Here is a 21,075-nt window from a genome sequence, read left to right on the forward strand (position 1 = left end):
CATTAATGAAAAAAAGCAACCCTAAAACCTAATTAGACGTCTAATCCTTTGTAAACTGTGAATTAACCGTGACCCTGAGGAAGCACGGTTTGTGGATGTGTCAGCTGTTCTTGAGGGTGTGGCGGTTGCTGCAGCACATACCCAACATGACGACAAACCGCATTTAGATGGAGCCTAAGACTCCTGCTATGTGCATTTGTTGTCCTAAGCAAAGTTATTTGCGCTGCCTACAGTACATATTAACTCTACCTTGAAAAGTATTCATACCTCTTGTAGTTGTTCTTGATAAATTATGTGTTTGTCTTTTTAATTGGTGTTTCTTCAGTTTGCGTTGGGCTTATGTTGAGACAGATTCAAGCCTTTCACTTTTGTCTGCAGATTAACTAATTGGTTATCTTGCATGTGTATTTTTTTAAGTTTTGAAGGCATCTGTAAGGGATTTTTGGTACAAACAGCGCTGCCTCAGAAGAATAAAAATTAGCAAATGGCTGCTAGATGATTGCCACCCACTTTAAATATTTAAATAATCTAAACATATTTGACCAATTTCTTCTAGTTTAGTCCTGATAACTATCAGTTTAGTCCTTCTTTAGTCCTTCTTTTAGGCAATCATTCATGCACTGAATGGTTGCCATTCAGTGCATGGCAATCATTGGCCCAGGTACCAAACTTTGTGAACTAACATTCAGTGAGTTAATGATTCTTGCGGTACCATCCCACTAAGTGATTTAAAGGTGAATGAACTGTTCACTCATCCTTAGTGCCGTTCTTGTTGGTTCATATTCAGATGGAGGCAGGTCAGACTGTAAAACCTCTAACAGTTTGAGGAAAAGTCTCATGAAAGCATTTTAATATGCAAGTCAACCAGCTTTGTTTCTTTTTTTTAATCCTGTTTGGAGACTAAGCATTTCTGTATTTTAATTGTGAAGATGTCTGAAGGTTTTAATGCAATCAGATGCAAAAAACTTAATGAAGCTCGCTTTTTAATGAAGGTCTGAAATAATAATGGAAATGGCAACCATTATGGGGAGTACAGTGGACTCACCTGTTGTTTCATTGGATTTTTTGTAGAGCATATCTAAAATATTCAAAAGAAAATACAGCTTGGGAAGCTGGAATACCTCGTTTGCAAAGCAGCCAATCCAGGAGTCACATTTATTTTCCTTAAATAAAGAAGATTGTAGATGTTTCTGCAGTATTTCTGAGACTGTTTCTATTGTACTTATTAATGAATATTAAAGCATTAATTGGTGTGTCTGCCGCTAACGAGAGAAATAGCTAATCCTGCTAAATCTGACGCTACTCCATTATTTTTTACATTTTGTGCAGAAGGAAGTTGTGCTGATGTTTTCTTCAGAGGTTTTCATGTTGTTTCATGCAGTAGTTCTTGGTGCAGCGCCACCACAGGCGAGGAGGGGAACAGGTTTTTCAAAGAATTTGGTTCGTTCGACAGTGTGAAAGTGAACCGCAGCATCTAAAAATGCAACAAATGTTGCAATTTTGATCCCCGATCAAACCGACTCTACCAGACTATGTGAAAATACCCTTAAAATGAACCGTTGGATTCAGATTGTTTAATCTCCACGTGTATGATTATTTATTCACATATATTCAGGTATATTTGGGTCTAAGACACGGAGCATGTAGCCATGTAACAGGTCTAATGGAGGATTTGTGTGGCATCAAACGCTGTTTCCATTTGCCGAGGGATCAAAGGGCTCGGCCCTGGCAGAAAGAGCCCTGCGGCGGTGAACTACTGCTGCCATAATTGGAGAAGAGCTGTGTAAAACTGTCCAAGGAAGGCCAAGGGCGACTTAATTACGTTGTTAAATTTAATTAGGGCATTATTGTGTGTCTCTCTCTCGGTGTGTGTGTGTGTGTTCTCCACAGCTTGACCTTGCAGTAACGGTCTTCCTGCATGTGTTTATTTTCATTTTGGTTTCATTCCCTGTTGTTCGAATTAGTGGATATTTGCACTGTCAGAATAAATTATTCCGCAAAACCAACATTACACACTTGCATTTTTAATCCTTGAGCAGAAGCGGGTAACGGAGACATTTGTTGCTGTTGAATAACAAGCCACCCAATTATCTCAGCTGCAGTGAGTGAGCAGATTAATAGACACCCTGCAGAATCATGGCGTCCAGTCTGACAGGGGATCTTCTTGCTGCCTTTACAGGTGATTAATCTTGAAGTTAGATGCCTGCCAACAGCATTGTTGTCAGTTTTCTCCAGGTCAGAAACACAAAATCCCAATGTTGTAATAAATTGCAACCATTTAAAACCCCTTTAAAGATTTTTAACAATTTTAATCCTGTTTAAAGATGCATTTAAGAAGCCATAACATTTTAAAGAGTAAAGGGAGCCTCACTTGTTTGGTTTATTTAAAAAATAAGATACTATTTCCTAAATATTTATGGTCAGAAATAAGTAATTCTTTCTTGAATGACTTTACTGCATTTAGCCAATTTAATAAATGGGCTCAATGTCTTTATTTGGTCCATTTTAAGACATAAAATACTTCTATCACAATGTCATACTCTTCAGAAACAGAAAAATACTCGACAATCAGAGCGACAGATGAGGATGCGGCACCTAAAAACAAGGGTGTTTTTTTTTTTTTGAGAGCCTTTCAGGGAAATGAAAACTGGATCTGAGTAAAAGTTACAAATAAGAGGAGCAGCTGAAACTAAAAAAAAAAACCTGTGAATATTTTAATCAAATCCTTTAGTCCAGCTTATATTTGAACTTGTTATAGTGTCAATCAGGGTTCAGGATTTCTGATTGAGTTGTAAGATCCAAGTTTTATTTTTTTCGGACTTGAGTTGCGGCCACATTGCTTGCTTCTTGCACCCAAAGCACATTTTCCCCATGAATGCAGCAGCATTATGGGGACTGATGGGTTCCTCGGCTCGGGGGTCACATTTAAACCATTTTAACTGATTAAATTTGTTGTATTTTTGTGAACAGCAAGATCAATGTCTGTTTGCTTTCAATTTTATTACCAGCTAAAACAACAAAGAAATAAAGATTACTAATCTGAGGTGATAAAACTCCTGATTTGTTTTGCCAATTCAACAGCACAAAGCTGCTCCATTACTCACTTGGCCTTTCTGTCTTAATAGCTCCAAATTGTTAAGCAAATATTTGGTTTGTTATCGGGAAAATATCTGCTGACTTTCGATTTGACTGTGCTGTGTTTTCCTAAAGCATGAAACCACCCTGACATGTTTAAAATCTTTTTTTTTTCTTCTTCCAGGCGCTGGATCAGGATCGAACTTCTCTGCAAAAGGTGAAGAAATCAGTGAAGTCAATCTACAATTCAGGTCAAGGTGAGACATCTTTGTTTCCTATCATGTCCAGGTTCTTTTATTCACTTCCTCCGGGTATTTTCTTCTTGCAGGCGTGAAAATCCCTGTTTGTACTTGGAAAGCCGCCTTTTGTGGGACAGATGGCGTATTGTGTGTTTTTCTTGCCCAGACTGTCCCAGAAATCAACACCTGAGTTTTTCTCAGTGCTGTGTCATGAATCTGCTGTTGTTTTCCACTGAATGACATTGAAAGCAGCTTTCCACCCTGTAATTTGACAGCTTGGGATGTTTGTTTGCTCTCCAAAGAGAGGAGTAACTTTACCCTTTGGTCACTTTAAACCTTTCAGATGAAAAGTGGAAAAACCACTGGAAAAAACTGGCTGTTCAAAAGGTTCTGGAAATGTAATTCATATTGTTATTGTCCTCCTAACAAGATTGACTATAGAACATTTGAAGTTAGGAGTTTACATAAATGTAGTTGTATGTAATTCATGTAAAACATTAGTCCTGTTTGCTTGGATTTTAGTTTGTAAGCAGCCGTTCTCTACTGGGAACTTAACGATGAATACAGATGGATTCTGCTGGTTCGCCAGGAGAACCACACATCTTCTCACCCTGACATGATCTGTATAAAAAGATGGCTTCTTGAGAAAAACACTGGTCCACTGAGTATTCCTGCTATTATAACACAGACTCCCTTTTTTGCTCCAGGTGTGTCTGCTGCTCTGATGAAATATGCAGGCAGATCTGATGGTACAAAAATAACAACAATTCCTGAAATTATTTAAAATTGATTGGTTTATTTTCTTAATTCGACATAAATCTGACTTTGCTTTTGATTGTTGCTTCAATTGAATATTTCAAAGAATTAAACTAAACTTGCCTGGACAAAAGAATGACACCCTAAGTTTAATATTTAATAGCATTAATCATTGGAAACGAGATCTTTCCATGGATGTTTGGATCCTTATCCAGAACAAAAGCCATGCCCGTGTTTCACTCAAGTTATTGGATTATTTTCTTTCAAAGCTGTTTTTTTTATCAGCATGGAGCTGATTTGACTGATCCAAGCAGCTCCAGTTTGTCTCATCGGTCCAGACGAGATTCTTCCTGAAACCTCTGGCCTCGTCTGCAGACTTTTTTGAATTTTTGTGTTTATCTTTCAGTGATGAACCCTTAATAAAATGTCTTCAGTTCAATATTAGACCTTTAAAAATTCTTAAAAAGGTAAAGAAATATATATAAAATCATATTTAATTTAATCTGAAATGTGTATGTTATTTCCTTCATTTGTTCATTTATTGTAGTTCTGGTTGATGGACTTGGATGTTTTTTTATGCTGTAACAAAACTACAAGCCCCAAACATTCACTGTCTCCTCTAAATCCTCCAGAAAAATGCAGCGTTTTCTCCTTAAGTTGCTACAATAGGGGTTTTGTTATGTTTTCTACCTTATGTTATTAAGCTAACTAATTTGTGTAGGTTTTAAACTTAAGTCATGAGTGTCTTAAAGGGATTAATTTGTTAAAATTTTCAGAAATCCTGATGGTTCCATGAATTTTACACTTTTTAATGATATTCAGAGCTCTGGGCTTCCGGTCTTGACCTTTTATGATCATTTATGACCCTTGTTTAACCTCTTCTTTGCTGTTTTTTCCAACACAGATCATGTTCAGAATGAAGAAAACTACGCCCAGGCTCTGGATAAGTTTGGTAGCAACTTCATCAGCAGGGACAACCCTGACCTGGGGACAGCTTTTGTCAAGTTCTCCTCTCTCACCAAGGAGCTGTCGGCCCTGCTGAAGAACCTGGTGAGTCCGGCTGCTCCATGTCCCAGTAAAGCCAATGATTTAGAGTCGGAGAACCAGATTTTTCCAAATGTTGTTTTGCAGCTTGTTTTTCCTGTCTGACCCTACGTAGGTTGGTTAGGATTTAGATTAGGTCTCATTGGTTGTCAGGGGTCACTGGTGGGTTAAATACGGGTTTGTACACCAAACTGAGACATTCTCATCATTCTTTAAACGTATCAAAGCCGTATAAAAGTCTCCTTCAAGTTGAAATAGCTAACTACCCTACATATACATGAACTTTTCTTATCATCTTTAAAAGCAGTCTTGTTTTTTGTAAAGTTTTTCTGTGCCTTATCTAAATGTTTTGGACTGAATGACTGCTCAGAAAAACATCTTGACAAAGAACCCATTTAATTGGGATCTTCAGGTACTTTGTTATATGGACCGGATATGGAGATGGACTGACAGTGTTGTGACAGATTTCACATCTCTGATTCTCTTAAAACTTTAACCTGCTGATGACTTGATTGAACGGTTTACCTTACTGACTGTCCTCATTTGATGGTACTAATGCAAACTAATTTTCGTGAAAGTTATCAACTGCTGCTTCTTTAATTTTAGCCTTCACCATGTTATCCTCGCTCTTTCTACTTTCCACTAAGTGCTACGTCAGGTTGCGTCTCCGAAAACAAAACGATAGATATCAGTGTGGACCTGATCTATGGTGAGCCATTTAAAAAAATCTGCTTCACCATGTTTACATTCCAGACATCTGAAATGGGCTTATGACTTATTTCACATTCACTTAAATAAGCTCAGAGGGATTTATGAAAAGTTGGTTTACAAATATCTTCAGTATATAAATAAACTAAATTAATTCTTCCCTACACTTTGAAGCTCTTAGTTCACTTCCTGTTGCATTATTTAAATTGCAATCCTTATGACATATTAGTTAATTAGGATATCTCTAAAACTCGTTTGTAGACATCTGGAATGTATTTCCAGTCAGATGAAACTGATTTTATGTTAAAAAGCCCTGCCATACATGCAATCGGCCCACCGGGAATTGTCCCAGTCTGCCCGATGAACCAGTCCAGGCCTGGATACTGTGAATCTGGTTTTCTTCTTTTGTTCCCTAGTTGTCAACATTCCTTCTTTGTAAGCACACATTGAACAATATTCTGTGATGGACAGGTAAATAAATATCTAGAAAGAAACATCAAAACTATGAACCCAGTCAGACCTTCAGAAATCCTGGAAAACTACTAATCCAGGCCACTGTGGAAGTATATTCTTAAAAAAAAAAAAAAAAAAAAGCACAGTTGAAAACTTTTGTACCCCCAGATGGCTTCTTATCTCCGTGCCATGGATTTCCCGCAGTTCCTGTTAAGTAATGCGTCCTGTTTAAACCCTCTGAGTGATTCCTGCTGGAAGAAGAGCCAGATCCCGGTCTTCCCTTCCCTTCCCGTGTGGCTGACAGTGAGATTAGACAACATAAATACTCTTGGCAGCAGCAGGAACAGCTGAGTGGGTTGTGTGTCCGTGCATACACAAATCAAACAACCCTGTCTGTGCAACCAGCATATTGTGGAAAAGTGACCTGATCTCTCTCAGTCGCCCTCTCAGTTTGACTCTTGTTATATGCAGCAGTGTATCGAGTTTTCAGACTTCGATAGCTGCACCCTGAGGGCAGCTGGTACGACAAATGAGTATCGACGGCTGAGAGCGTGTGTCCTGGATGTGTCCCCGGGATTTTACTAACTGATTTAACCCGTTTTAATGCGTCTTCTCTCCAAGAATTGCGTGTTTGGAAGCAAAAAGCGTTTGTGACGGTTTACAAAAGGAGCTGGAAGAGCTCGCCAGCAGCCGGTCAGTGAAGGATTGATTTAGATGTTGGCCATATGCAAGACAAGCACTTAAGGAGGACATTAGTGCCCATTAGGCCTTGTTTACTTCCTTTAGTATCAATGTGGACTTGGCTAACAACAGGGACTTAAATGCTTAGTAGCCTTGTAAATGACCTTGCTGATCCTCATAGCTGGAACTGCTGAGCCAAGCTGTGGCAACAGGACGAATCAAGCCTTTCTAGTCCTTCCAGAGACCTAGTATAAGCATGTCAAAAACTGAACAGATTTGGAAGAATTGCTGATGCAAACAAATGCCATATTTTGCATGTTTTAGATCTTTCTAGTCTTTCCTTTAGTTTTAATTCAGGGTCATTGTTGAATATCTGCTGTATGTCTTGTAGTAGATATTTTTTGCAGAAACACTCTCGGCCATCTCTGCTCTGATTTACAAATCTGCATCCTCAAATAAAAAGAACAGCCTGTATTAATTTACAGAAAGGACAGTGGTGCACACCACTAATTAAAAAGTTAGCTTTGCTAACAGTAGCGCACTAAACCAACACGATAATCAGTAGAAGCTAATCCCAAAGCGCTAACTTCACTTAATATTATATTCGCCCTGGAGTGACTACAATCGTTGAGCACCAATTTAATTTCAACATTATAATTTACATGTTCTACAATGTCTTTGTTTATGCTTTGCTCTCTACTGTAAGCGTTTTATTTTGTTTCTATATGTTTAAATAAAGTTATTGGGGAAAAAAGGAGGGAAGGAAAATAGACGGAACTTCAAAATAAGACCTTGAATATAAATGTCTAACTACTTGACAAATTCTTAACTGTCAATAAACAAAACTTCAATACAGATGTTGAGAATTTTCTCTCAAAATAAAAATTTTGCTGCTAAATTGTTGAATAAATAGACGTATAAGGTCAACAACAAATATACTTATTGTTTTTAATCTGTTATTTAGATTATTCAGCCATCATGTTGGTGCAAAGTGCTAATATACATATCCATCTTTCAGGTGTTTCATTCATGTTACTTCTTTAAAATATTAGCATTAGCCTTGGGGGTGTCTGTATTTGCTGGAACATGTTTAGCATTGAGATGGTATTTTAGGTAACAGCTAACTTCTTTTAGCACAATTTGCACACAATAATGGTCTTTTCCAGCATCCCATAAGATCATTTCTGGGAGCAAAAATTAATCTAAAGCCAAGAGAAGCAGCTTTGTTGTCCTTTGCTGTTGTTTGCAGATATTGCTTGCGTGTCAGATTTACGGCTGTACCAGAAACACGCCAATACAAAAGTTCCGCACATTAAAATCCCTTCCCTAATTCTTACCGGAATAAATAAATAGAGCTTGATGTCCAAGTCTTTTTATCCTTAATTATGTAAAATGTACCTGAAGTCTGTCTGCATGTTGCCACCTCACAGCTGAAACGGTCATGAACCTTCACTCAGCCCAGCAAATGACTAGTTTCTTATGTTTGTGTGTGTGGGTGGGCTGAATCATCCATCTGGCGTCTTTGGCAATTTTTGACTCATTTTAGTTTTGTTTTGTTTTGTAGCTCGTTGTTTTTTAACGTCTCTGCTGAGCTCTCCAGTTAAGAGTAGTAAACGTTTCACACAGTCTCGTCCGTCGACTGCAGATTAGTCTGTCAGCAAGTGAAAAGTTGCTACACTTTTTTAAGCATTGCATCTTCATTTTGATGTATCTGTGGTCCAAATTAAATTACTGTGCCTAATCATTCATCACATCCTGGCAAATCAATCTGTTTATTAGATTGAGTCATTGTTGTTTTTTTGTCTTCCAGAGAATCTATCAAACATTTTCTTCTGACAGTCTGTTGTGACACATTAACTATGTTTTTCTTGCTTTGTTTAACAGCTACAGAGCCTCAGCCACAATGTGATCTTCACCCTGGACTCGCTGCTCAAGGGGGATTTGAAAGGCGTGAAAGGGGTAAGATTTACCATCACTCTGTTTAGTCTTCCCAACTCCGTCCTACTGGACTCTTGTGGGAGTCAGCAAGTCTCTATCCATCTCCAAACCCCCTGTGCCTGCGATTAAGAGAGTTAGGGGCGAGTAAGGAGAGGAATTCTCCTTTGAAACTGTAAATCTGGCAGACATAAACACTGCCTTTGTGTGGTGCATGAGGAGAGTAAATGGGTCATGAACACCTCGTGTTGTAAGCTCAAGAAGGGGCTTGGTCCTGACTGGGCATTCACGGCGTGAATCACAAGCCGATCGCTGGGCCTCGAGTGGTTTCCCAACTCCACAAATATCTCTGTCCTCTAACTGACCTCTTCGGACTTGACTGGATGTTCTCCTTTGTCTCTGCAGGACTTAAAGAAGCCTTTTGACAAAGCGTGGAAGGACTATGAGGCTAAGTTGTAAGTAGACGATGGTAAACCGTAGCAGACATCTCGTTAGTATCGGTTGGAAACACCCGATTCTGTTTCTCTGCAGTACAAAGATAGAGAAGGAGAAGCGGGAGCACGCCAAGCAGCACGGGATGATCCGCACCGAAATCACCGGGGCCGAGATCGCAGAGGAGATGGAGAAGGAGCGGCGCTTGTTCCAGCTGCAGATGTGCGAGGTGAGTAATTTGACACTCTTCTTTGAAGCTAAGTAGGGAAGAAGGGAGGAAAGATATAAACTTGCATTTCCTTGATGTCAATCAATCAGTCGAGTTTACATTTCAGCACCACGGCAGTTAAAAGCACAAGAAAAAGAAGTGATAAAAATAACATAAAGTCATCAACTGAGAAACCATTGACATTTTGATCAAGATCATCAATACACATCAAATATGTCGGCCAGTTTTCCATTTATTATGTTCAAAAGCAACTCTAAACTGGTGGGCTTTTAGCCTTGACTTAAAGAAACTCAGTGTTTCAGCTGTTTTGCAGTTTTCTGGAAGTTTGTTCCAGATTTGTGGTGCACATAAGCTGAATGCTGGTAAAGTAGCTACGTTGCTCAGTTTTAGACAGGTGAAACAAATATTGCAATGGTTTCTGTTGCTTATTGAGATTCTCATTTATGATTCATATTTGGGGGATTCCAGATGTGGAAATAAACATAAAGTTTGGCAGATATTCGCCCTGTTATATTAGTAGAACCAGATGGTGTTTATGAGCAGCAGGTGTTGTGTTGAGCTTTGTTTCCAGTCCCTCTGAACCAGGAAATGGAAGTCAGCAAAACACCGGACATGACACAAACACTTAGAGACTGTCTGAAACAAGCAGGGGTTTGTCCTAAACATTTTTATCCTTTTAAGTCAGAACTCTCTTTCATTTTTATTTCACTTTTAAAGAATAAAGTCAAATGTTCACCATGAATTTGACACAGATGTCTCTACAGGCTGCATGCTGATTCATAGCAAAATCCCTCAAGATGTCCTAATGCTAGATGTAAACCTAATAGGTTGTGGTGCAACACCTGCTCTTGTGATGAGTGAATTTTTACATGTATAACTGCAGAGGAAACATGAATGAATGAATGAATGAATGAATGAATGAATGAATGAATGAATGAATGGACAAAGATGATGTTTACTTACTGTTTTTTGCTGAATTCTCCCACATCGAAGTGCTTTAAGTCATGAATGGTCTGTTTAAAGCTACAGCACATACACATGCAGATTGTCAATGCTAAGTCCCTCCCCCTGGCCCTGATTGGTTGTTTCTAACTGAGCTGTACATTCCTGCAGATTGCAGTAGGACTGCAGGAAGGAAGCAGAGAAGTTTGATTTTTATACTGTCAGGACGTGGCAACAATTTCAATATTTTAGAAACATTTTTATATTACATCTCAGTATATACAGATATGTATATAATTTTTAATTAATTCAGCTTGATGTGTTTCCTCAGTTTAACTTTGTGTGACATTACAATGTGTTTGGTTATCTTTAAGGTGTGACAAAACAGAAGAAATGCTGTTTAATAGCCCAATATTTACACATTATTTGAACAATGTCCATGAGATGACAAATGATAGATCAGTGCCTGCTGTAGGTCATGATGTGTTGGCGCACAAATTGTGCTAAAACACCAACTTCTGCTCTCCAAGAGCTTTCAGACTTCCTCTTAATCCTGTAAGCTTTAAATGAAGTCACTCTGTTTCACAATGGCCAAACTTTTAAGAAACCTGGCAGCGAGAATAAAGCGTAAAACAAATGTGAGCTGTGTGTTTGTGCCCAGAAGAATCAGAACAAACTGTTAGCACTCTCTCTCTCTCTCTCTCTCTCTCTCTCTCTCTCTCTGTCTCTCTCTCTCTGTTTGGCCAAAATCCTCTCTGGCTGTGGGCGGCGGCGCCTACGCCTCGCTCGCCGTTTTATCCTGCTAGGATCTTTTCTTTTTCTCAGATTACATAATGCGGGCCGCGTTGCTTTTTGGGTTTTCTGGATTAAGTTTTGTGCAAAGTCCAACTGACCCGCCCTCTCCTCATTTCATTGTGCCCATATTTCTTCAGCAGGTCAGAGACTTTGGTTTGAGAGCTCGAAGGCTCAGCTCTGTCAAATCTGATTATCAGTAATATTTTCCAGTAACTCTAAACACAAAACAGCGCCTAAGTGAGGCTGGGAGACTTCTTTTACACTTTTTTATAATGGACAGCACATGGAATATCAATAGTTTTCTGAATGGGATCTGTTATGCATTTTCTAAAACATAATTGAAAGCCAGATTAGAAGTGGACTCTGCATGTCTTTGTGCATTTTGAAGACAGCACAGCATGTTTTAGACTCTACGGGTCAGCGCTTGCTCATTCTGCCTCATCCCCCCTGCAGGACGCTCTGATCTTACATCCTCTTCTAGATTAACAGTTACGCTAGTCTCCTCACACACCATGAATTTAAATTAATCTGACACCTTTTACTCCGCTAACAGACTTGCTAAAACATGTCTGCGAGTTAAAGAGCATTGTTGGTGTTAACTTGTGATATCGAGACATTTTTAGCTTTCGTCTCGCTACCAATTGCTTTAAAGTATCCGTCTCTGCTGGTTTCCAGAGGAAATTCTTTGTTTTTTTTGTCGCTACTAACTGAATTTTTGGAAGCGTGAGAATTTATCAGGAGATTGAAAATGTTTCCTAAAAGTCAAACAGTGGCTCAGCCAGAAGACTTCCTGTTTGTTTTTGCAGGATCAGCACCGACTCCTGTGCGTTGGTTGTTTACATTTTTGATCCATGAATTGATAGAAACCCGTCAGCGTCTGTGTTTTACAGCTTAGCAGCCGCCTCCGGTTGCAGCAGCATGCCAATAGCGAGTTGTAGCACACACATCATTATCACCACCTTCCTCTTTCGTTGGTTTCCTCGGTTCCAGATTTGGTTTTAAATTTCTTTTTCATTCTCTGACAGACAAATAGAAACTGGCTCTGCTCTAAGCAGGAGGATGTGTTTGGCTATTTGATTAAGAATATTGGAATAAATCCATATTTTATTGCAGTTTTGAAATAAAAAACAATTTGATGCAGTTCACAACTGTCCCACAGTATCACAGATCCTCCACCATGCTTAACAGTGAATGAGGCATATGATTCATATAATTTCCAACCTACGACAAAAAAATAGATCTGAAATAATATTAGTGGTTCTTTTAGTGGTGTTCTGTTGTGGAAATTCAAGAATTACTAAAACGTTCATTTTGCTACATTTACTCTGCATTTAAAAAGTTGTTTCCTTTATAATTTTTACCTTTTTAATCTCTGATAACGTTTCTGAAAAAGGTTTACTTTTGTTTTGCATGGTATCTGGGTTTCTTTCTGTATGGAGTTTCCATGTTTTCCCAGTTTATATGTGGGTTCTCTTTTCTTCTCACAGTCCAAAATCATGACTGTTAGCTTACTTAAATATTCTAAAATGCTTTTGGGTGTGAGTGTGTGTCCTGTGTGTTGCCATCTGCAGATGGGCACCAATCTCCCGCTGCAACCCTGCAAGAATAAGCTGTTTTAGGAACAATTATTTGTCTAGCAATTATGTAGCACAAGTCATTTAATGACTTTTTTGTTTTTATGAATAAATATGCAAACAAGAGGTTGGATTTTAACAACATTTTTGTTAAAATGATGCAGTAAAATGTTTATTTTGAAGGTTGTTTTTTTGCACATTTTTACCAGTGGCGTTCACCAATTTATCTCCATGCATTCATCATAAATAAAAACAAAAACATCCAAAATGAATGTTTTAATTAAGCATATTAATAGCTTAAATTATTATTGGTCAACTGACCATTCACACAGTTCTGGTTGTGATATTTGACTATATTTTTTTGTAAATGTGGTGAAATTTCAGCCAATAAATCCCAGACATTTCCCTAAATTAGCAGCCATTAATGGTGGAAATCTCGTTGTGATGCTGTTGTTGTTGTTGTGAGAATGCTGCAGTCAGTGGCACAATCTGTTCATCCCACTTAACCTCATCTCTCTCCGCTGCCTGCACTCTGGGCTCTCTCACACTCTCTCCACGTTACTCAATCACCAGATTACACGACGCTCTCACTCTCTCACCCCCTTTTTTTTTTTCGTCCCACGCTGCCAGCAGAGGAGTGAGGAAAGGCAGGGCTCAGCAGGCTGCATTATATTCTGCAGCAGCGTGAATGTCGTCGCTCATTCACACAAAAGGGATTCACAAACATGCAGCGACGCTGTCCACAAACGCCGAACCCACTCGCGCTTCAAACAAAAAAATGTGGATAATCTGCCAGCCGTCGAGTGCCGTGAGGCAGACAAAGGGACGGCACATGCATGCATGCTTGCACACTTATGCGCAGGTTTACTCATGCGTGTGGGAACGCACATGCATCAACATATGATGCAGCGGCGCAGAGCTTCATCGAAGAGACGAAGCTCTTCTGGGTTAGAATTAGTCGTTAGCTTCTCAGCAACTCTTAAATCTGTGTGGATTGGCTCTCTGTGGGATTATCAGTAGATTATCTTTCATTTGTTTGTTTGGTGGGGGCGCTGTCTGAAAACATTTGTCTTGAATCCTCAAACGGCCTCAGAGTTCCTCTGAAGGATTTTCTTTAAAAATCCCAACCTTTTTAAGATACAAAACTATACTGCTCAAAAAAATAAAGGGAACATTTCTCTTTAATTCTGTGTGTGGCTCCAAATCCAGGCCTCCATTGGTTAATAAATTTGATTTCCATTGATGATTTTTGTGTGATTTTGTTGTCAGCACATTCAACTTTGTACAGAACAAAGTATTCAATGAGAATATTTCATTCATTCAGATCTAGGATGTGTTATTTGAGTGTTTCCTTTATTTTTTTGAGCAGTGTATTTTCTGTGAAATTCAAGTTTCACTTTATTACTCTGATCCTCGCTTGAACATTGTCAGCAAAGCATTTGTAGTTTATGTGATGATTCAACACATGTTGGTGCGTAATTTGTGAAGTAGAAGGAAAGTGACACATGGTTTTCAAAATAAACACCAAAACTGTGTTATTTTTCTCTGAGTCTATGATTTTCAGACCCACCTTTTCCTGTGATTGCAGCTGCAAGTATTTTTGTTTCTTTGTCAGCTTTAGCAGCTAATATTTCCATTTTCTATGAGCCCAAGCTCAGGCAGACTGAATACTGTTACCACAGATTCTCACCTGAATATCAGTTCATGCCACATTCCTTATGCTTCTTTTCTTTCAAACATTTACAAAAACATTGTATAACTTTCCTTCATTTCACAATAACGCACTAATTTGTGCTGATTTGTGACATAAAGTACAGTAAAGCTGGGGTTGTAGCATCTTTATAAAATATTTACAGTTTGTAGTTATAACCAGACAAACTGCGGTTGAGTTTGAGGCGTGTAAATACTCTGCCTAAACTCTGACACAAATAAGGCTGGAATGATGATTGATAGTTGAAATAATCATAAATTAATTTAGTAATTAATCAGGTATGCAGACTCAAAAAGAGTTAATTTTCTGAAACAACAGTCAGAGCAGTAGTTCAGCCAAAACTGTACAAAAGTATATGTACATTTTGAATTTAGGTAATATGTATAAAAAGGCTTAAGTGGTTAAATGAAACTTTTTAAATCCAGTTAATAGAATAATTGATTACAAAATAACCGCTAGTTGCAGCCCTAGACTCAAGAATCATAACTCTGAGCACTGATGACGTGATTCTTCCTATTCGGACTTGGAAGGCTTTTCAAAATGCCCTGAATTTAAACTCTGCTTTTCTGCTTTTCTGCTTTTCTTCCAGTACCTGATCAAAGTAAACGAGATCAAGACCAAGAAAGGAGTGGACCTCCTGCAAAACCTGATTAAGTATTACCACGCACAGTGCAAGTAAGCGCCTCCATAATCCCCCTAACCCAAATGTGACGCCTGCTGCTACTGTTTTTCTTTTGCTTCTCACCCATTAAGTCATATTTCACACCCTAGATAAAGAAAGAAGGCGCTAGCTCTCCTGTCCTTTGCAGCAGCTTTGTCTGGTGTTGCTCCCAGATCTTGAGTCTGCTCATAAATCTTTGCAGGTCGTCATATAGATACGCTGCGACAGCCGAGGGGGTTTGGTGGGTAAATAAAGCGGGTGCTCATCTCTCCGGAGCTGCAGCTTGCAGCGACCCATGACAGAATGACAGATTTTCGTCCAGGGCTGCTACAGTGTGTCCTGTCATAACACCAGGACAAAACAATGCACTTCCCTGCTAATCTGTTCAACCTGGGCCTTGACGGATAGAAAGGCTGCAGGATGATGGATTAGGAGCGTTAGGACAGCAGACTGAGAGCTGAGGAAAGTGGTCAAAGAAAGTGAAACTGCCCTGTTTGCACTTGCAGAGGGCGATATGGTCTTAAAGTTTTATCGTGACAGATTTATCATGATAAAAATGATGGTAAGAGCTATTTTTTACTTATTTTTCAGTCACATAAATGCAAATACTGCTTTTGAAAAATGGTGAACCAATTGCAGTTTTCTGGCTGATATCTGATCTTTAAAAAAGCCTGACCTACCGATTTTAATTTTGGCCGATACAAGTTGTTTGTTTTTGTCTGAAATGTTGCTAAATACTGCAAGGAAGTCAAGTATTGGCCGATCACTAATCTCCCAAAATTAAGGAAATTTGAGGCAATTTATCGGTGCAACCCTACCGATGTGGAATACGTTTCTTTAGGACACTAAACGTGTGACACAGTAACTGTTTTTAATCAGAATTTTTGACATTTATTGATGGCTTCATTGAACAAACATTAGACAAAATTGTAAAATGGCAATACGGACAATTTTGGAGAGTTTCAAACAACATTAACTGGAATTAATTTTGTATTGATGATCACGATAAACAATACGATAAATTCCCACCCCTCGTTTGCTTCAATAAATTTAAGCAGCAACTTCATTTATGCAACAAAAGTGGTAAATCCAAGGCTGCAATGACAGAGCAGCTGTCAAGCATGGTTTGGTTGAACTTTGCAAGCTAAGCTGTGGAGTGGGAGCGAAGATGTGGGCTCATCAGAGCAGAGATTGAGAGAAAACGAGCCGAACGACCGAGAAGTGGCAGAAAAAGTAATGGGAAGAGGAAGGGAGACGCTCGTTCCAGGCAGAGGGAGGGGTTGCAGTCATTAGTGGTGATTTGCTGCTGCAGAACTTCATCGAGGTGTGTACCGCTGACAGATCTGTAATGGATTTCAGAGCGTGCTAAACGCCTCTGCAAATCTGCAGAGAAGGGTCGAAACCAGATCTGATTTCAGCACCAGAAGCCAAAAGGTGCCAAAGAGCGAGAGCGAGCTGAGCTTGATGTTCAACACAAACTGCAGCCGTTTCTGCCTGCGAGCAGAAATGGAAGAACCAGAAGGATCGCAATGTTACGTTAGCTGTTGCAGTAATGGATGATCGGTGTCTAAAAGTTCTTCTTATGTTTCTGTAAAGTTTCTTCCAAGATGGCTTGAAGACAGCAGATAAGCTGAAGCAGTACATCGAGAAGCTGGCGGCTGATCTCTACAACGTAATTATTCGTTTGTTTCCGTCATGTATGGTTTAATTAAATGTTGTGTTATTCATTTACTTATTTCTATTCATTTATGTAGTTTTATTTCAATAACTTTACTTTTCTGTACTTATTAGGGCTGCAGCTAATGATTATTTTATTAATCAAGTAATCTGTCATCTATTCTGACGATTAATTGAATAATCGGATAGAAAAATTCTCAAATTCTCAAGATTTTTAATTCAACCACATAAACCTATATTATACAATAATAAAAATAGACATAAAAATGCAAATAAACAAATAAATTCCTTTTTTAACATTTTATTGTCTAGGATCCAATAACATTTTAGTGAGTTCTTCATCATTTGTAGCAACATGTGCAAAGCTCAGCTGTTTCTGCTTCATTTAACATCAATACAGTTCAGATTTAATCTGATCGTATGTTTTTCAATTAAATAATTAACTGAACTGCAAAAAGTACCTTACAGGAGATTCTTAAAGGAATTTAAATCAGGCAAAGCTAAAACTGAAACTTAAGGAGTTCTGGGAATAACAGATTTATAGACAAGAGGCAGTTTTAATCTTAAATGTAAAATGCATATATTTTTGTGCAGTTTTGGCTTAATTACTGCTCTAAATCTGTTGTCTGTTTCTCAGTTAATGATTATTCAAGTTGATAATCGTTGATAATTGTTTGATCAGTCGATTAATCCAGATACTTGTTTCAGCTCTAATGTTTATTGTTTTTCTGTTCTTCTTTTTGCTTTATTTTATTTTTTCTCTTAAGTTATTTTAATTTGTCCTGTTTTCTTATTTTATGTTGCATTTATTTTATTTTATTTTATTATTTTGTTCAGTTCAGCTTGTCGGTAACTCTGTTTGAAGGGGTGTGAATAAGACTGACATAAAACTGTCATGAATATTAATGACTGCTGTCACGAAGAGTCATTTGATAATTAATGATTCTTTTAATACAAAGTTGACATTTTTAATGGACTTTTAATGCAACTTTACATTAAAAATCTCCTTATTTAGCGAATAATGAGTCATGTCAGTCTTATGCACACCCCTTCAAATAAAGTACTCCCAGTTGCCTTGCTTAGTTTGTAAATCCTATAACTAAACGTCCTAATTCGTGTATTTTCTGTCGTCAGATAAAGCAAACACAGGACGAGGAAAAGAAGCAGCTGACTGCTTTGCGGGATCTGATCAAGTCCTCCCTCCAGTTGGACCAGAAAGAGGTATGCACGCCACCTCTGGACTGTTGGGGCCAAATTTAACCCAAACTCTGAGCAGACCGGCTTTAAAAGCAGCCACAGCCGCTCTGATTCAGCCTTTGGTCTCGCCACACGCTTCCTCTCGCTCTGGCCAGCGGGTGCCCAGCGCTGCACCAAACTGGTGCCCAGTTCAGGGCCTCACTGTCACACTTTCACATAAAAACACTGCCTGTTTCTACACATTTGATCCACTGAAACGCACAAAATCATGTATGAGCAGTTGCTTGAGTCACACCTTCTGTAAGTTTTTAAGCTTTAGCCGAAGAGTGCACTTCTTCACAGCCACTACCTTCACTTGAGCCAGATTTTTCACCCCTCTCCCTTCTATCTTCTCCTTTTTACTGCTTTCTGCTTGTCTGGAATCAAGTCTAGAAGAGTAAGTCTGAGCATGCTGTGGTTTGACTGTGCAGGGGTGTTGCAGAGCATGCCGTTTACTTGCAGCCTTTTTAAAAGTTATTTCTGTTTTCTTATAAAAGTCCCTCCACTGAAGTGTTATAGACACGTTGCAGCGTGACGTCACATTCGCTGACGATGACTAGCGTTGGTTTTTGCTGTCAAGTTGTCAACGTAAGGCGCTAAATCTTACATTTACGTGTGATTTAAAAGAATAAAAGGATGCAGAGCTTTGCTGCTAATTGTCTAGAAAAGCGTCAAAGGTATCACATTTAACAGCTTAAAAAATAGCAAGGGGAAAGTAGGTTATGCTAGCTTGACTTTGACAACTTAGCATGTAGATATGCTGTGGAATCTGGTGTTTCGGTTCAGCAGAAACAGAAAACAAGGCAACCTACACACCAACTCTGACAGATCATTGGTAGCGTAGATGTTTAAATTAGCTTATCAACCACCGCTGTGTTCAGACGATCACTTATTACCCTATTTTCTGGACTATAAGGGGCACTTAAAAGTCTTTAGGGTGCCTTATTTATTGTTCTGGAGTAAAACAGCCCCCTCTAGAGAATTAATATGGATTAATTCTGGTTGTGCTTAATGATGTTTTAGCAACTTTGTGTGGTTCGTGGCGCCCTGTCAAAATGTTTCAGTTACATTACAGCTACCGAAGTCAGGAGTAATACGTCCTGTGCTTTGACCTATCTGACTGTTTTGTTTCACTTAAAGTTTTGGTGTTGAATCCTGACACACTATTTGAGCTGTTGTGAGTCAGTTGCTACGACAACGGGTCTGTGTGTAGCGTAGCTAGCGCAGAGCAGGCAAAAAGAGTAGCTTTGAGTTGTTTTTCCCCTTTGCTGCACTAAATTGATAATACCTACATCTCCAGGTTTCATTTTATCCACATAATGGTTCTACTGATCTCCAGCGCAAAATTTCCAGATATAAACAAAAACATGCAACGTGTCTATAGTGTGTCTGGGTCCTCATTGCATGTTTTGGTCAAAAATAATCCCCTAAAAGTGTTTATCTTTACGCTTCAATCTCGTGGATATGTTTTGCATGACTCAACACAGGACTCGCAGAGTAAGCAGGGTGGCTACAGCATGCACCAGCTGCAGGGAAACAAAGAGTTTGGTAGTGAGAAGAAAGGCTACCTGCTGAAGAAGAGTGATGGGTAAGCTGCAAACGCCGCTGTGCTCGCACCATTAAAATTTAACGGACAGACGGAGAATGACAGCCCTCTCTTAATGGGACATCCTCTCTCAGGCTGAGGAAGGTGTGGCAGAGGAGGCAGTGCTCGGTGAAGGGAGGCATCCTCACCATCTCTCATGCCACAGTGAGTCCACACACACACACACACACACACACACGCACGCACGCACGCACGCACGCACCCGAACGCAGACGTATGAACTCTCCTAACCCCTCAGGAGTGACTGTGTGGATCAAAAGCATAACATTGTGCAGGGAGAGGGTATGTTGGGCTTTTCCAATCTGGAGGCTGGCAGAGTCGGATTGACATAGATAGGTTGCCATGGAAACTGCCCCTCTTCCTGTTCCCCCCTCCTCTTGCTGCCTGCTGCGCCGCGGTGACTCATCCCTGATGGAGTGTGTGCGTACCGTTTAAGCTGGCACATCTTGAGCGCCGGCCTCACACTTGTGCAGATCAGCCTGGTTTTTCCTCTTCCATTTAGGATGCAGGGGATTATTTATTTATTTATTTATTTATTTATTTATTTATTTATTTATTTATTTGTTTATTTATTTTTGCAAAAATATTAAAATAAATTAAATCACACAAGGGGTTAATTTAATTCACTCTGTCCTGAGTGGCTTCATAAACATGTTAAGATAACTAACATCTAGTTTAGTTATTTTACATACTTTGGTTCTGTGAATGACTTTTTTTCAAGTGGTGAAAAAGATTATCATTGAAAAAGAGTAGTTTATAAATCCAGTAACAGTATGTACCGTTTTTATTTTCCTAACACTGTTCCCTGTGACCCTTTGTGAAAGAGTTTAAAAACATTGATAAATTTTCACGATGCCTCACACTAACATCAGCATGAATCACATATTTGACATTTCAGTATTGTTATTAAAATAACCTTCAACAATTATGATTCAGTTCTTTGTGGCTGCAAGGAACTGAATCATAAAAAGGCTTATAGATTTTAATTTGCCTGTTTATTTTCTAGCAGCAGCAACTCTTGTTGTGGTGGTTCACACATTTAGCATTTTTTTAAATTTTATTTATCACCTACACTTTTAGAGAATTAGTTTCCTGCTTTGAATTGCCTGCCTTTTAATCTGCAAGTTCCAGCGACTAAAGAATACAACAAATAAGCACAGATGGAACTTGCTATCACAGCTAGCAGCAGGGAAACACCTGGGAAATCTATGCCACAGCAAAGAGAAGCATCCCTAACCTAGCTAACAGCAGGAGAAAACCTAGCTAGCAGCAGGAGAAAACCTAGCTAGCAGCAGGAGAAAACCTAGCTAGCAGCAGGAGA

At 39.0% G+C, this 21,075-nt stretch overlaps 1 protein-coding gene across 5 annotated transcripts in view; it reads left to right on the plus strand.

Annotated features, from left to right (window-relative positions):
* The window catches only part of asap1b (ArfGAP with SH3 domain, ankyrin repeat and PH domain 1b), a 63,116-nt gene that overhangs the window by 18,848 nt on the left and 23,193 nt on the right, over positions 1 to 21,075 (plus strand). For 3 of the 5 annotated variants that reach the window (XM_007569091.2, XM_007569094.2, XM_007569095.2), the window contains exons 2-12: positions 3,260 to 3,332; positions 4,975 to 5,120; positions 8,841 to 8,915; positions 9,297 to 9,346; positions 9,423 to 9,552; positions 15,164 to 15,249; positions 16,832 to 16,907; positions 18,047 to 18,133; positions 18,537 to 18,545; positions 19,636 to 19,736; positions 19,829 to 19,898. In XM_007569091.2, the coding sequence (XP_007569153.1) occupies positions 3,260 to 3,332; positions 4,975 to 5,120; positions 8,841 to 8,915; positions 9,297 to 9,346; positions 9,423 to 9,552; positions 15,164 to 15,249; positions 16,832 to 16,907; positions 18,047 to 18,133; positions 18,537 to 18,545; positions 19,636 to 19,736; positions 19,829 to 19,898 (903 nt within the window). The remainder of the gene's footprint in view (positions 1 to 3,259; positions 3,333 to 4,974; positions 5,121 to 8,840; positions 8,916 to 9,296; positions 9,347 to 9,422; positions 9,553 to 15,163; positions 15,250 to 16,831; positions 16,908 to 18,046; positions 18,134 to 18,536; positions 18,546 to 19,635; positions 19,737 to 19,828; positions 19,899 to 21,075) is intronic. The other 2 variants (XM_007569093.2, XM_007569096.2) reach the window with 1 other exon arrangement.

This window comes from Poecilia formosa, unplaced genomic scaffold (genome assembly GCF_000485575.1).
Source record: "Poecilia formosa unplaced genomic scaffold, Poecilia_formosa-5.1.2 Scaffold236, whole genome shotgun sequence".
Lineage (NCBI taxonomy): Eukaryota > Metazoa > Chordata > Actinopteri > Cyprinodontiformes > Poeciliidae > Poecilia > Poecilia formosa.